General features: G+C 31.8%; 1 protein-coding gene across 1 annotated transcript; it reads right to left on the reverse strand.

Annotated features, from left to right (window-relative positions):
- Positions 1-1,600: 1,600 nt before the first annotated feature.
- On the reverse strand, positions 1,601-3,374 carry LOC145324305 (uncharacterized). The gene is made up of 2 exons (XM_080166920.1): positions 3,260-3,374; positions 1,601-2,246 (listed from the first exon to the last, which is right to left on the reverse strand). Exons 1-2 carry the CDS (start codon positions 3,370-3,372, stop codon positions 1,622-1,624), a joined length of 738 nt encoding a protein of 245 aa, XP_080023046.1. The 5' UTR covers positions 3,373-3,374; the 3' UTR covers positions 1,601-1,621.
- Between the last annotated feature and the right edge of the window lie 13,860 nt (positions 3,375-17,234).

Genomic DNA, 17,234 nt, shown 5'->3' on the forward strand with positions numbered 1-17,234 from the left:
TTGCAGTATGATTCTACAGGTGTCAAAGTATATTTTTGACATACCATTCAAAAAGAGTTTAAAAACAGTTTAACTGTATAAGTCCGTTTATAGCCAAAAACCAAAACGATTCGTCGATATAATTACGTCATTTCGCGTAACTAGTGTGGTTCCCTAAGAAATCCAAACATCCCTGCATCACACAAGGCTGCGTAGGAAGGTTGAATTATAAAGCTTATGTTCAATCATAGTCATAATTAAGAGGAAAGGATTTGATAAAGGAAAGGATGCTGCAACTTTTAATTTGATCAAATAAATTTTTCATAACATAATTTTGTAAAAGTACATTGAAAAAGGGAGGGCTAAACCACTAATTTTAAAAAAATATTTCAAAATTAAATTTTTTTTTTTGCTAAAAATTGCATCATGTTTGTGTGTGTGTTTGTGTTACGCATCATCAATAGGGTAAATATATTATATATATTATATATTATTATATAAATATATTGTATTTATCATGAATCAATCTAAAATCTTAGTAGAGAAAATAAATTTAAAAACGTAATATTTATCTTTATGACGCAATATAAAGCAAAATTTTTGACACTATTTAAAATTTAAATAAAATAGTATATAATTAAAGAAAATAAACATTTTAATTATCACATAAGATGCATGCCAATATAACAATCAATTAGACTTAAGAAAAATAGTGAAAAAAAGGTCTTATAATGGTTAAAAAAAATTATTTTGTTCGACTAATCATATGTTGAGGTAGACACTAAAATTGAAATATTTACTTAAGGATTTTTTTGAATTTTAAAATTTGGCATAGATATTCTAAAAGTATATAATTGCACCTATATTTTGAGCCCATATCATATTCAACCTATATTTGCCCTTTAAGTTTAAAAGCCTCTTGATAAGGGATAAAAAATGTTACTTTACTTAGAGCTTTTAATTATAATGTAATTGATTAATTTTAAAAGTATCCCTTCTTTTCTAAGACATGTTTGAAGAGTTTCATTAAGTTTTTAGGCTCAAAGTCTGCACTTGAATTTGCAAAGTTTAGAGCATGTGGATGAAATTCATTTGCCCAATCATTAGGATTTATATGTCTGAGCATCTATTTGTACTGGGTATGAATTGTGTTCATTCCTCCTTTCTTGCTCAACTCAAATATTTCATCAAGAAAATCAATTGTAGTGTCCTAAAATACAGTGAATAAAATTACAACATCCAAATGATTTTAATATTGAAGACAAATTATAATTTTTACAAATAGTAGAAGAAAGATTAGCTTAAACATTATTAGATGTGTTCACAGATGGATATTTTAATCATTGTTTTTTAAATTTAAAAAAAAATGTATTTCAATGTTTTCAGCTAAAACTAACTAGTACTTGTGAAATGTTTCATTATTTCTAAAGACATTATCTAGCAGCTGTTTGAAATATGCTCTAGCATTGGTAAATAAATAAATACATAATTTTTATAACTTGCAATGTTTCAATTTTCATACACAAATGAAGGATTAATCTCAATTTGCTTATGTTTAATTAAAGTAATACCTCTAATTTTGATAGTTTTGTTAACAAAACCTTATCCTGGTTGGAAATATAACAATTTTGAAAACTCAATTTCAAACTTTTAAAAACTTGCTGTTAAATATGACAAAGCAAGTTGTAGAAGTGTTTACCTTCATTTCCTTCTCAAAAGATTTAAATTGTGATTTCATATCCTCTTGCAAATCTTTCACATTGTTTTTCAGAGAAGCAAAGTTAGAACTCATGTCTACATGTAAATCTTTAATATCTTCCTTCATGGATGAAAAGTTATTACTCATATCCACATGTAAATCTTTTACATCTTTCTTCATAGATGTAAAGTTTGTATTCATATTCTCATTCAAGTTATGGACATCTTTCTTCATGGCTTCAAAATTGGTGTTCATGTTTCTATTCATGTTGTCAACATTATTCTCTATTGTAGAAAAATGCTCATTGATGTTACTATTGATGCTATTGACTTCACTCTTCAGTGAGGAGTATTGAGATTTCATGTTACTACCTAATTCTTTCAAATGGCTCTGTAATGCAGAATTTTCTATTTCTACATGCTTACTCATTTGATTCACATCATTCTGTGATGAGGATGAAAAATTAGGTTTATTTTGTATTTCTTCAAGACTTGTGCTAACAACATTACTTGCTCCTGCTAATGTAGTCTCCAGAATTCCCAATGGTGGAAAAAGTTTGCTTCCAACACTTAAAAACAAAGAGAGTATTACAGTATAATTAAAGAGAAGGTGCATGAAAAAATTTCTCATCTGATTATCAAACCTTAACATATCTTTCATAATATCTTAAAGATATGGCAAAATGGGCTCTCATTTGGATCTTGGACAAAGTAGCTTTGGACAAAGTAGCTTCAGGAAAAAGTAGCTTCAGGACAAAGTAGCTTCTGGACAAAGTAGCCTCCATTGTTAATAAAGGTCATGGCCGCAGTTCTCGGCCTCCTGGCTAACCTAACCTAACCAAAAAATTGTAAAAACATTATCAAAAATTGTAAAAACAATATTTAAAATTGTAAAAATCAACCAATCTTTTTTTGTAAAATCCACGAAATTATAAACCACCTATTTATAATCAGTTGATGATATTTTTCCTAAATAAGTGTTCTGAGGCTAACATAGGTTAGGTTAGGTTAAGTTAAAGGCTAGGGGTCCGAGCGCCCACAGATAGGCAGGCCAGGGGTCCGAGCACTGTGGACATGACCTTTATTACTATTGGAGACTATTTTTCTTTTAACATCCAACTAAACTCAAGACTGAAGAGGGTGCAATGTCCACCGAAATATATTTCAATAAATAGCTGGTAAGTATCAAAGACTTTTTCACTCAGTGAATTCATCAACTACTTTTCTTAAGTAAATATCCCAAAGCTACTTTGTCCTGAAGCAACTTTGTCCTAAAGCTATTTTGTCTGAAGCTACTTTGTCTGAAGCTACTTTGTCTGAAGCTACTTTGTCCGAAGCTACTCCCATGTTTGTACACTCCGAAGTTTGTCCCTCCCACTACTACGTTTGTCCACTCCCACGTTTGGGACTCCTGCGTTTGTCCACTCCAACGTTTGGAACTCCTACGTTTGTCGTAGAAACGTGTAGTGTGCTGAGCGCGAGCGGACAGACAGCTTCACTAAGATCTAATTTTGTAGAGAAACTTCGCTTCAACCCAATAAACACACTACACTACACTATTTCAAATAAACAATGATACAACCTGCAAATATCAGTAGCTACTGTTAGCCCTTTAGCTAATCCAGACCCAAATTTTCCGACTAAACCTTTGATAAAATCCATCTGAAAATGATAATAAACAAGATTAACTTCCATTAACAAAAATGCCCTTCTGAAAAGTAAACAAAGATGACAACAACTATAAATAGCGAAGCACTAAAAATTCAAGGAAGGACAAACAGACAAAAGTCAAAACTAATTATTAAAAAGATGTTTAGTGAATAAATGTACATTAATTCTTAGAGATCACAAAACCTTTTATACACTTGATGCTCATTGACATGGGGAGTCTTCATAAAAAATTTCAGCCATATGTCTTTAATAGCAACCGAAAGAAATTGCATTGCCCACATAGCATTATGGACGGACTGACTGATGGACAGACAAAGTGAATTATCCGGTGGATTAGAACTGGTTTTCATTCATACAAAAAAACTATGTCTAGCATAGTATTACATCCAGTTTTCTACGAATATAATAATATACAATCATAAGATTAAAACCAGTTTACCCCGTGCCTTTGGCATCTCGGGGCTAAAAAAATGGTTTTAATCTTATAAATGTACATTCCCATATAAACAACCCCTTAAATAGTGGATGTAAATATTCATTTATTTCCTGGAGGTAGTCATTTATTTCCCGGAGGTAGTCATTTTTAGAAGATTTTTAATTTTTTTTGGAAGATTTTAGAATTTTTATTAATTATTAAAAGAAACTTGATATCAGGGATATAAATGATCATAGCAGGGAAATAAATGAAAATTAAAAACCAAAATTAAACCACTTTTTAGCATAAAAAATGAGTTTTTTGTTTAAATGAGAATGATATTCCTGTCCAGTTTTTATATCCGAAGAAAGCTGGTGCGAGAAATAACTATTCCAGTATGAATTAATATTTGCTGGACTAAAATTTTTATAGGTAAAATAAGGAAAAATTCAAATAATTAATTATATTCTTATCAATGCACTGGCAATAAACAGACACACACTGAGTAATGCTCTTAAAAAATAAAATAACTGACTAAAATTTATGATTTAAACTGATTAAATAGACTATGCATTTCCGCATTTGCTGAAAGAAATATATAAATTATAAACAAAATTATCAACAATGATGACAACTCATAAACTTTTAAGTTTTCATTAGGGTTGGGCCGGATAACCGGTGTGGCCTGATATCCGGCCGGATATCCGGCAATATAATCTTTTATATTTTACAAAAAAAATTCTATGCTTTTTTAAATTTTAAATGGCTGTAATTTTCTTATTATTGTAGATAGAAGAACAATTTTTTCTGAATATGTTTATCTTTAGGTAAATTCTATATTAGAATTCTCAAAACATAAATTTTGGCGGTGGCAGCAGTACTTGGCAGCTGCCAGCTGCAAACCGACGGTTGGCAGGTAAACGGCAACGAATTTTATAAAATTGTAATATGTCATGAAGATTTATAAAAAAGCCTAAGTTTAAAATTTGACGTCTTCAAGTCAAAAATTGCGGTCACAGGAACCATTTAAAGATTTCTGGAGACCTGGAGATTCAGGACTTGCAGGATTATACCTGGAATCGACTTGAACACCAATATTTCATATGAGGATGTACGACAATAAGATATTTTAGTATTAGATAACATGAAATGCTTTGTTTAAGTAAAAAAATATTTTTACTTTTTAACTAAATGACCTTACCAGGTTTGCTGGCATCCTGTGCCCGCCAGGAAGGATGTATTAAAAAATTTCCAACTCTCAGTTATGTGTCATACCCATATTTCAAAAGTCACTCAGTTATAGAACTCTATATTTTCTCATACACAGAAAATGGGATAGAAAAAAACAGATGGGGGGGGGGGGGGGTGGGCAGCGTTCAACGCAACCTCCCCGCCCATCCTCCTACCATTAGGGGTTAATATTACAGAATGAGGGTAGTAATAGTTCATTAGATTAATTGCTAAGAAGAAAGATCATTTAATAGTTACTTAATTTTTAAGTTCTACCCTTAATTTTATATTATAAAACACCAGTTTATGAAGAAATTTTTTTGCTACTTTAATATACAGTAATTTGTCCCAACCCTAGTTTTCATAAATTTCTGAAATTTTCAGTGATTGAATAAGTTCATACTCTAAATATTTACATTTTTAGTTGGGGTGCTTCTTGATCGATTTACGTGTTCCTTGTAAAAGCTAAGTCCCTATTTTAGATTATTAATATACGACAATCAAAATATTTTATAATATACCCCTAATAATGCCAAAACGGTCACTTTCTCTGTCTTTCTGTCTGAAATGTTTCAAAAGACAATTACAAATTTTGAAATGGTCATTTATTTTATCGAGTTTAATGTTTATTTGTTATGACACTGATCTTTGGTTACTTTTTTTCAGATGTCATTGTCCATTAGACCTGTTACCCAAAATACCCTTTTTGAATTTCATTCTTCTGCTACCCTAAAAAGTTACTTTAGGGGCCTAGAAATACCTGTACAAAATTTCAGCTCTCTATATCTACTGGCGACCTTGCGCCAGGCATGTAATATCAACAGATAACGGTAGCACGGCGGTTTTAACAATATCTCAGCAATGTGCAGGTTTAACTCTTCTGCATATTTCAATTTCAACACATAAGGCTAAAGATATGATATCCCATAAATCTTTTGTCCAAGTCTACAACTAGCACATTGCTGAGATATTGTTAATACCGCCGTGCTACTGTTATTCTATACCTATCTGAGCGATTACTTTTTCTGTTTTTTTACTTTATGAATTATTTTCAACAGATTTTTTTTATAAAACAGCTTGCTTTATTGCATCAAGATCCATGTAAGATCTATATAGGAAATAAACGTCTATAAATGAGCTCGAATCTTCCAATAGTAGAGAGTTTAATACTCATAGTGCTCCAATAATCCATAATAAACTCTCATTGACCAGAACCACAAGACCAATTATTTTACTCTAAGAAGAATAAATTCATTTTTTATTTCATGTTTCTATTTGAATTATATTAAAGTATCAAATTTCTATTCATAAAATAAAAAATCTAAATTTATAAAATAGTAAATCAAAGTAACTTAGTTTTAAAATAATTTGATACTAGCGATGCTCCCGTAATGTGTTCAGAAATTAAACCAAAAATTAACATTTGACTTAACATTTTAACCATTTCAGGACGATAATTCGAAACAAAAAAATACTAGGATCCTAAAACATTTTAAAGAAAGAAAGACAAAATTATAAATACAGTTTTAAATAAAGATAATGAAATTTAAAAAAGACGAAAGGAAAGGGAAGTGAGAGAGGGATATTTAATCTTTGAAAAATGATGAAAAAAACGAAACTAAAGTTGTAGTAATCTTTATGAATAGTAACTTTTTTTTGTAGTTGGGTGGATATTCAGGGATTGGACAATGGAAGAAAAAGATTAATATTCAGGGATTGGCCAATGGAAGAAAAAGATTAATATTCAATCTAGCCAATAGCGGGATAATTTTAGAACACCGACTCTAGTCTGTTAATATTTTACATGCCTGGCGCTAGGTCGCCAGTAGAGATAGAAAGCTGAAATTTTGTACATGTATTTCTAGGCCCCTAAAGTAACTTTTTATGTTAGCAGAAAAATGAAATTAAAACAAGGGTATTTTGAGTAATATGTCTAGACTCGACGCCCCTAGGGACACTGACGAAGGGTGCCTTTTTAAAGCGAAGCTTTTCTATAATTAGGGTCGGTCCGTACGTCCGTCCGTCCGTCCAAGATAGTTAGCTTTTATTCGTTAATTTAGGCATGTTAGAATTGTCCTATCGATTTCTAACTTTGCATGGTGATTCCTGTAGTAGTTGGGTACGATTTAGAAAGCATAGCAACTCTATAATCATTACTATTAATATATTAATCTCTATAATCATTACCGTACGTCCATTTTAAACATGTTGATTTTTTTACTTTTTTAATAACAATTTTTTATGTGACAAAAACATCCGATTGATCTGATTTTTTGATTACTGATTCCTATTACAATAAGGTACAATATTATGAGCGAAGCATCTCTTTTATCAAGTATTAAAAATGTCAGTATGTCCTTAAACAGAATTCTGTATTTAAGAAGTTTTGCAACAAATTTACGTTGGTATAATTTTGTCAAACCTTATATTTTCATATTTTGTATATTCAGTTCTGACACTCAACAAATGTTAATATTCGTCTGTCATATCGTTTCAGAGCTTCGCTTTTATGGATGATGTCAATCTTGTTTTTCAATTTTTGTTTTTAAAAGAAAAATCTCCTCGGAACCCGTGAGAAGCTACATAGTAAAAGAGAAATACATCGGTTCATAGGTTAGCGAGATCCTTCGGTACAGACAGACCTGTTGCTTAACCCGGCTCTAATGCCGCTAACCTAAAATGTTTCAACAGCAACAAATATTTCATACTATGAAGAAATTTGGCAAATATCTGCGCATGCATCTGGCTTAAAATACGTATACAACAACAAATATTTCATTTTATGTTGAAATACCTCTCCAAGGAAAATATATGTGGCAGCGCCTAGTTGGCCTAAAATATTTCATTTTATATTGAAATAACACAATCAAACACTACATTTACTCATTATTACTTATCAAAGTTATATTGATAACCTAGTTGGCCTAAAATATTTCATTTTATATTGAAATAACACAATCAAACACTACATTTACTCATTATTACTTATCAAAGTTATATTGATAACCAGAGGATACGCCCCTAGAGGCCTCTAGATGCACTCAAGTTGACTTCCTCTCATTTAAATAATAGTTTCAAAAAGTAAAGAAAATTATTTTTAAGGAGGGCTCATTTCTTTAGGGGCGAAATCTTGGAAGGGTGGTGGTACCCTCCCCAAAATTAGTTAATATGATAAGCTACGTTATAAAGGAGAACTATATCGTTTAGCGAGATCATTCTGTTACTTTGATACCAAGGTTACCGAATTCAAAATTTTAAGAAATAAATTTATTTTATAATAAGGTTCTTACTTCGTCTGAATTAATAGGATCAGTTAATTGTTAATTTAGTTATTTTAATATTTCCTTATTTCTCAGGAATCTAAAGAAATAAGACAATGGCCGTTTCCCTTTTTGTTTAGATTTCAATTGGTGGTTGAAAAATTAGATTTTAATCAAAAACGTCAAAGATTTTTTTTAAGGGAGGGAAAAAACAATTTCTCGTATTCATTCGAATACGGTGGATAGGAACCGGTTCTCATCTATACGAAAAAAACTATGTCTAGCATCGTATTATATCCAGCTTTCTACGAATATAAAAATATACAATCATAAGATTAAAATTAGTTTTTTATCCCGTGCCTTCGGCACCTCGGGACTAAAAAACTTGTTTTAATCTTATAATTGTACATTCTATATCCGCGGAAAGCTGTTTACAATACGATGTGAGAAATAACTATTCTTATTCTTCTATGCAAATAGTCTACTGAACTATTAATACCCTCAATCTGTAATATTAACCCCTAACGGTTGGAGGATGGGCGGAGAGGTGGCGTTGAACGCCTGTCAGCCCCCCCCCCCCTCTCTGTTTTTTTTATCTCATTGTCCGTGTATGAAAGGTAAAGGGCTATATCTGAGTGACTTTCGAAATATGGGTATCACACTGACTGAAAGTTGGAATTTTTCTAATACCTCCTTGTGGGCACAGGATGCCAGTAAACCTGGCAAGGTCATTCAGGTAAAAAGTAAAAATATTTTTGTAATTAAACAAAGCATTTCATATTATCAATTACTAAAATATCCTATAGTCGTACATCCTTATATGAAATATAGGTGTTCAAGTAGATTTCAGGTTCCAGCTTTAATCCTGCAAGTCCTGAACCTCCAGGTCTGAAGAAATCTTTTATCGGTTTTTGTGACTGCAATTTTTGACTTAGATACTTCAAATTTTAAACGTAGGCTTTTTCATATGTCTCAATGACATATTACAATTTCATAAAATCCGTTGCCGTTTACCTGCCGACCGCCAGTTTGCAGTAGCACCCAAAATTTATGTTTTGAGATTTCTAATATAAAATTTACATAAAGACGAACATATATTTAGAAAAAACTGTTCTTCTAGTTTCAATAATAAGAATATTACAGCCATTTAAAATTTAAAATAGCAGAGATTTTGTTATAAAATATAAAAGATTATATTGCCGGATATCCGGCCCAACACTAATGACAACATCCATAAGTAGCGAAGACCAAAAATTATGGATGGACAACCGAAAAAATTATCTTTACCAACAACCAAATCGTAACGAAACTTGGTGGGAATATGTAAAATGTGAACTTTTTTAATTTCGGAAAATCAATTTTGCCGTCTATCTTGAATAGGAGTAAAGAAAACCATAAAAATTTTAAAATCTAGGAATCAAATTAGCAAAAGCAAATATTCATGAAATTTGATAGAAATATGCAGAATTTGAACTTATTCAATCACTGAAAATTTAAGCCGTCTATCTTGAATAGGAGTAAGAAAATCATGAAAACTTTAAAGTCTAAGAATCAAACAGGCACCTCCCCCCCCCCCCAAAAAAAAAAAAAAACTTGATAGAAGTATGTAGAATTTGAATTTATTGAATCCCTCAAAATTTCAGCCGTCTATCTTGAATTGAAGTCGAGAAAATCATTTAAACCTGAAAATGTATAAATCGATCTAGCATCCCAATCAATTGACGAATCTTTACGAAACTTGATGAAAATATGAAGAATGGCAACTTAATTAATCCTTCAAAATTTCAGGTTTTTATCTTAAAAAGGAGACGAGAAAATCACGTTTCCTCTTAGTCGTTTCATGCGGAAGGACATTTCAAATTATAAAGTAGATTAGCTAGGGTAGTGTGGTGTTATTCCGGTCAATTTTTTGCTTCAACTTAAAAAAAAACATCCTCCCTAAAAACTTTTTCCGGTTTTTAAGAGTGCAAATGAAAGATATGGCAATAACAAAGAAGCCTGTCTTGGTCCCGTTAAGATCTCGCAACTAGAAGTCGGTCAAAAATCGGTTTTAAGGGCGGCGGTTGGCCTATACCGGAATAACCCCACCGGTGCACTATGTTCCAGAGAGTGACAAAAAATCGTTTTTTACATTTTGGAAAATACACTTTTAAACAATTGTTTAGTAATATACACAAGTTTTTGGAAATAAAGCCGAAAGAATTAGGTCTTTACTATGAAAAATAAGAAATTTCTGTGTAATTATACCAGAGGTATGGAATTAAGTTCCTTTTCATCATTGTAAACAACTATTTTTAAGGTCAACTAAACTACATTTCAAAACAGTGTTGACCCTTTATTTTTAAAGCTATTTTTAAGTATTATATATTTTTGGAATCAGTATGTAATAATTTATACGTATAGCCTTTAAAAGAAGTCAAATCTCCATTTTTTGTTGTAATTGTAGATGGTTTTCTTAGCATACCCAATTTCTGTAAAATAGACAATTTTCTTCTAATGAAAATTTTACGTTTGGTTTCAGATCTCTTAAGCGCAAAAGAGCGCAAGCAAACCCTCTTACATGGTGATATTAGATGTATGTATAATATCAGAGAACTTTACCCTGTGTATGCGAATGTATGCGAAGTTTGTTTTTTTCAAGCCTTTTAGATACTAGGGTCTACTAAAAAATAACAATTTTTTAAGATATAAAAGTAATTTATTTTCTACTTATTTTAAATACATATTTATTTAAACTAAAAGTAAAGAAAAGTTTTAAATGAAGATTATCCCTAAATATCTAGGCTCTTATCTGAAAAATTTTACCTTTTTAGTTGGGGAGGGGGGGGGGGGGGGAAATGCCCAACTTATATCCACATCTGAACACATTAAAGCTAGAAGTCTAAAAAATTGTATGCGGTTTTCTAGTTCAAATATATATTCTTATTTAATTCGTAGCATTATTTACTCCCTTCACCCTTTTATTAAGAAACCTTTTGCCAAAGGTGCTTCCATACTTATTAAAATAAGACAAGTAGAATTTGTATTGTTTAAGATAGAAATTGCCTCCTTTCAGGTAAATTGAAAATAAAATGTAATTCTTACATATCAGAGATTTATAGGGATTAGACAATGGCCGAGAAATTAATGTACATTCCCAATGCTAATACACAAAATGCACCTTATATAAATTATAATTAGTATTTGAAACGTTTGGACACTCAACTAATAAACCAACCAATCAAAATTCAATAAAAGTCCCACAAGTTGTTATGCCTACAAATAAGAAAACGCTATTTGGTGAATTTGGGGACAATTATAATAAACAGCCCATTGTCCCCTCCCTCCCTACATAAACACACTGAAAATAAATAAGAAATAGGCTTATCTGTATGTAAACTTTAGATTATAAATCTCAAAATATAAATTTTGGCGGCGGCGGGCGGCTGGAAAACGGCGGCAGATTTTCTTATAATTTTAGTAGGTCATATATACTTGTTAGAAAAGCTTATGTTTAAGATTTGAAGTCTATAGGTCAAAAATTACGGTTTAAAGAGCTATTTAAAGATTTCTGGGGGATCAGGACCTGCAGGATCATACCTGGACCCTGAAATTGACTTGAACACGTAAATTTCATATAGGTATGTAATGTACTAGTATAGGATATTTTAGTATTTGGTAACTTAAAATGCTTAGTTTAAGGCAAACAAAATATTTTTGCTCTTTACCTGTATGACCCTTCAAGGTTTGCTGGAATCCTGTGCCAGCCAGGATGGAGATATTCAAAATTTCGCTATTATAATGAAAGATATATGGATAATTATTGCTATTTAAATAAAATTTGATCAAAATTTTAGAATATACACTCTCTATGATTTTTTGTCATATTTTGGCTTTTCTGGAACACGGTGCGGTGGGGCTATTTCGGTCAGTTGACTTTGGGGGGGTGGAACACCCCCTTAAAATATTTTTTTTAACATTTTAAACTATGGGTAGAAAGCTGAGGTCATTAGCTTTCTAACAGTACTAGTCGCATGCAGATCAGACAATTTTTTGACCACATTTTGCCCATTTTAAAAAAGTCGGTAAAATCGCAAAAAAAACATCAATTTTTTTCATGCAAACTTTTTAAAAAAAAATCATACTTTTTATTATATGATTAGGTTTTTTTAAGCTTTATACATAAATTAGAGGCAATTTCTGATTCGCAGGTCTTGGAATTTCTTGAAAAAAGTGATTTTTTCCCAAAAAATTTTTAATTTTAAAAATCCTGCCAGTTTTGACAGCAGTTTTTGATACATTTTTTCTTGTCTCAAATTGGCTAGGATTGACCTACAAGGGTGGTTAAGGTGTCTAAAGATGCAAAATTACATGCCTGACAATTAACTCGAAATGATATGGGGTCTAACTCTAATATTTCAACACATTTTATGCAACAGGAATTTTGAAAATGCAAAATCTTGAATATGTACTCTAAATCTTGAAGATAGAACCCATATCCTGGGGAGTTTTTGTTAGGACATACAAAGAGCTTTCTATAGACACCTTAAACTCCTTTCTAGTCTAATCCTAGCCGATTTGACATAAAAAATCCAAACCGCGCAAAAATCTCGAACACCCTCTTATACGAAAAAGATGCAAGGGTTTCATATGGAATTTTAAATCTTCTAGCAGTCTTTCTAATAGACATACCCCTTCTTACATGAGCCAATGCAGCTGATACATCTTCAGGAAAATATTTAAGGCATTCCTTTGGGTGATATACTCTTCCCATTACTATAAAAATGTGTCTGAAAAATTTTTAATGTCTTTACAAATTGAAAAGCTTAGGCAACAAAACATGACATAATACAAGCAGTAAAATGACTAGTAATGTACATCACACAACAGGCAAGGCAATGATTAAAGCTTAGGTCATGCATTTAGGTTGTTTATGCTTCCAGATCACCTAAATAAAACATTAGGGTATTATAAATTTATAAATACAGTAATAAAAAAAAGTAAAAAAAGTGACCGGAATAGACCCTTTTTTTGAGACGAAAAAAAAATTATGAAAAAATCAAGTTAGAACAACGCCTCCAATTGCAAACGATAAATGAATGCCATATCTTTCATTTTACAAAAACCCGGGGGTCGATAGGACTTAACATTTTTTCACAATTTTAGATTGAACATGGCCTATTTTGAAATTTTTTTTTGCAAATTTTTTGCAACTTTTTGAGGGCAAAAAAATCATAGGTAGAAGGAGTGATCTGACAAAAATTTGCTGAAGTAAGAAATGAAAGTATAGGCAATAAACTACAACTTTGCTTTTCTGAAGATCTCTCGCAAACGTTTAGAACACCATTAAAAAACGGTTTTAAAAAAGTTGGTCGAGTGACAGGAATTAGACCCCCCTACCGCATTAACCCCGCACTACCCTACTTTAAAAAGTTGGATTAAGTAAAATGTTTAACACACTAATAACAGCTTTCTTTATTTGTCTTCAGGTTAGGAACGGTTAGCTTTTTAAATTAATTTAAATATGTTAGAATTGTCTTATAGATTTCAAACTTTAAATGTTGATTCCTGCAACATTCAGGTAGGAAATTAGCAACTGATCGTTCGTCCATTTATAACATGCTGATTTTTTATACTTTTTTGAAATTTCTTTTTGTATGATATAATTATTCTATTAATCTGGAATAATTAATTTTTGGAATACTGATTCCTATTACAACATGGTAAAATTTTTAAGTAAAATATCTATATAATCAAGTCCTAAAAATGTAAGCATGTCCTAAAACAGTATCCTGTATTTAAGCAGTTTTGCCACAAATTTACTTAAAATTTTGTTTACACTTATACACTGTACTCTGCTTATTTAGTTCGGGCACTTTACGAGTGTTAATGTTTGTTTGTCCCATCGTTTCATAGCTTCGCTTTTATCGATGTTGTCATCCTTTGTCTTAACCATAACACTTTGGTTAAGTGTGACTTCCGAATTTGTGGGAAGTTCTAGAGATCTTAGTCTTTCAAGGCAAAACCCCCAATACCAGGAACCATCAAGTTCAACAGCAGGTTTGAGTATAGATTTATTGACACAAACTATTTCAAAGTCCTGAAATTACAAGATCAATTAATAAACAGAATATAATAATACTCGTTAACTTAAAACTTTGAGCACTAAAAAAAATCTTTTTTTCTTATGGTTAAAGAATCTTTGGGTACTTTGGTTTTAAAGGAAAATTATTTGGTTTATAGACCATTGTTAAATGCATAAATATAAGCACATAAAAATTACTAAAACATAATATTTGAATCATAATAAAGTTTCATGTGTAGCTGGCTAGAGCCTTAAAACTTAATAAATCCATCCTATATGCCATACAATTATATACGAAAACGAAGAAAAAACTACCTGAAGTTCTTATGGTTTAAGCACCTGGCATACTAGGGTTATTCACGCACTCTGAGACCAATGTTAGGCCCGACTCAATTCTCCGAATGTCTTTATCCACACACATATAAATCAGAAGTAACGTGGAGTCACCAAAACATAAACAATCTTACAATGCCGCAACTCTTTAGGAAAGTTAAGCAAAGACGACATTTTTTCTGAACTGGAATTGTGGAATAAGGAAATTAATTTCGATCTTGAAAAACACAAAGCTTCCTCGAAAAGAGGTTAAGACATCCTTGTTTAATCACATTTCACATGTTTACTGTTTAGGTTGCCAAACTTTTTTTGTCTACATTTCCCCAATAATAAAATATTTTTACAAGTTAGTAGAATTTATAGAAGATATATCACATAAACCAATTGGTCCAGCGGTTAGCAAAATCGAAAGTCTAATCTGAACACTATGACACTACGACACACACACCTACACTTTAAATAATAAGAGATATAATGTATATTTTTTAAAAGATGTAATTTTATCTTACAAATTTGAACACAATCATTAATCTTATATAGGCCATTAAAACATTTAGTTATACAGCGATTTAAGGAATAAGACAATAGTCGGAAAAAATATTCACATTCATTCATGATAATTAAATTTATCACTTATCCAGTTATAATAAAGTAACAGGATGTCTGTTTGTACCGAAGGATCTCGTTAACCGTTGAACCGATCAGGTTCTCCTTAACAGGGTAGCTTCTCATAGGTCCCGTGAAGGTTTAAAACTATTTTGGGTGAGGGTACCACCACCCTCCCCAGAGAAATCGAAAAATTAAAATAATGCCGCCCTGAGGACATTTATGCAATTTGAAAAAAAATAACTAACTTCATCTACCGACAAAAAAAATATTTTTGGCAAATAGCTGATTTTAAAATAGATTGAAAGAAACAATTTTACGTGTCCCTAGAGGCCACTAGGGGCATAGCCACTTGTGAAGAATAAAATTAATGGTGAAAATGTTTGGGCCCTTAAGTTTAGTAGTAACCTAACAAGAACCCAAAGTGGTCAAGCAGAGAACATTATTTATAAAACTTTGGGTACAAGTATAATTTACACCCTGGATCAGTATAGCGGAGTAAGGGAGGGATTATATCTGTGCAGGTTTAGGACAATGGATGGTAAATTAATAATCCCTCTGATTATAATAATGTTCAGCTGATAAATATGGCGTGAAAGGGAAAAAAAGGCAGCATACTTTCATTGTCCCCTCCCTTCAAAGTTGAAGTACTTGAAGGTAACTGAATACACTCTCTTACTGGAACGAACTGACCGACGTGACCCTAGTTACTGTCTAGTATAGACTAGCATACATCACTATTAACATACGACCGTGGCGAATACGTAGCGCATCTAGCTTCCACGAGAATTGCGGGTCAGCTTGTAGTGTAACAGAGAATACAATCAGCTGTGCGCGAAGCTTACCAATCTAAGATTAACCAAAGGATTCTCACTTTCAGTCTCAATGTGCATCTGAATCCTAACTTCAGAGAATTAGGGCTACAACATCAACGTAGCGCATCCACTCGTCGTCGGAGAAGTGAAAAGTTCGAATCTCAGCGCGACACCGCGTCATAACTAAAGACGTTAAAATGGTTCCTATTGCTGCAATGTCAAGTGCGCGATATAAGAGTTGGGGGAATGCCTTAGCCCTTAAACAGGCGCAACTCACTACCATGCACCGTCAGGATTTCTCAGGCAAAGGTCTAGCAATCAAAGAATTGATTGTCCATTACTTAAACTAATACCTATCCACCAGTGGGCGTTAGAATATTGCATCCCATTACAAGCGGAAGATGCCCTTGGGTTCTTAAGATGATCACTTGAAATCTTAGGAGAATCCCGCCCCAAATAGGTAAAAGCATGAACTATTTAAGAAAATACTCAATTACAACGAGAAAAGCTCAATCACACAAAGACCATATCTTAGGAGACCACTATTCTAAAAAATCAAAGGTACATAATTATTTTCTTCAATAAAAGATTTTTTTGAAAATCAAAATGTTTTTAATTGGATATTGCACCAGATTTTACATCGCTAAAATAGAACGATACTCCCAGCTGGCTAAATCAACGATACCCCACCCCCCTCCTCCTACTGGGTGAATATATCCACGTATTCTAAATCCATTTTTGACTACCTTTTTTCACGATGTAATTATTTTAGTAAGGATATAATGTACTGAAAAACGGACACTGTAGATACAGAACAACTTTGCTTTAAAAAAAGTGAACATTTTTTTGTAAAAACATAGACATGAAAGTCCCATTTATTCTGGACTAAATGCACGCACAAATAACAGGACAATAATAATATTAATAATATGTTTACACAAGATTGTAAAAAGTAAACAAAATAACATGTACTAGAAGTACAACTAAACTAGTACACAGAGTACATCTCTACAACTATTAAGAGTACAAACAAGGGTGTATAATAAAAATTAAGTGTCAGATATTACTATAAAGAAATGCATAGCAAGCAAACAGAAAAAAGCTAAGGAAAAGATGTTAATATTCTGAAACCCTGTGTATGATTTTCCTAACGCCTATTCTGC

This window comes from Acartia tonsa, chromosome 7, assembly GCF_053477335.1.
Source record: "Acartia tonsa isolate MP-2025a chromosome 7, ASM5347733v1, whole genome shotgun sequence".
Taxonomy (NCBI): Eukaryota; Metazoa; Arthropoda; class Copepoda; order Calanoida; family Acartiidae; genus Acartia; species Acartia tonsa.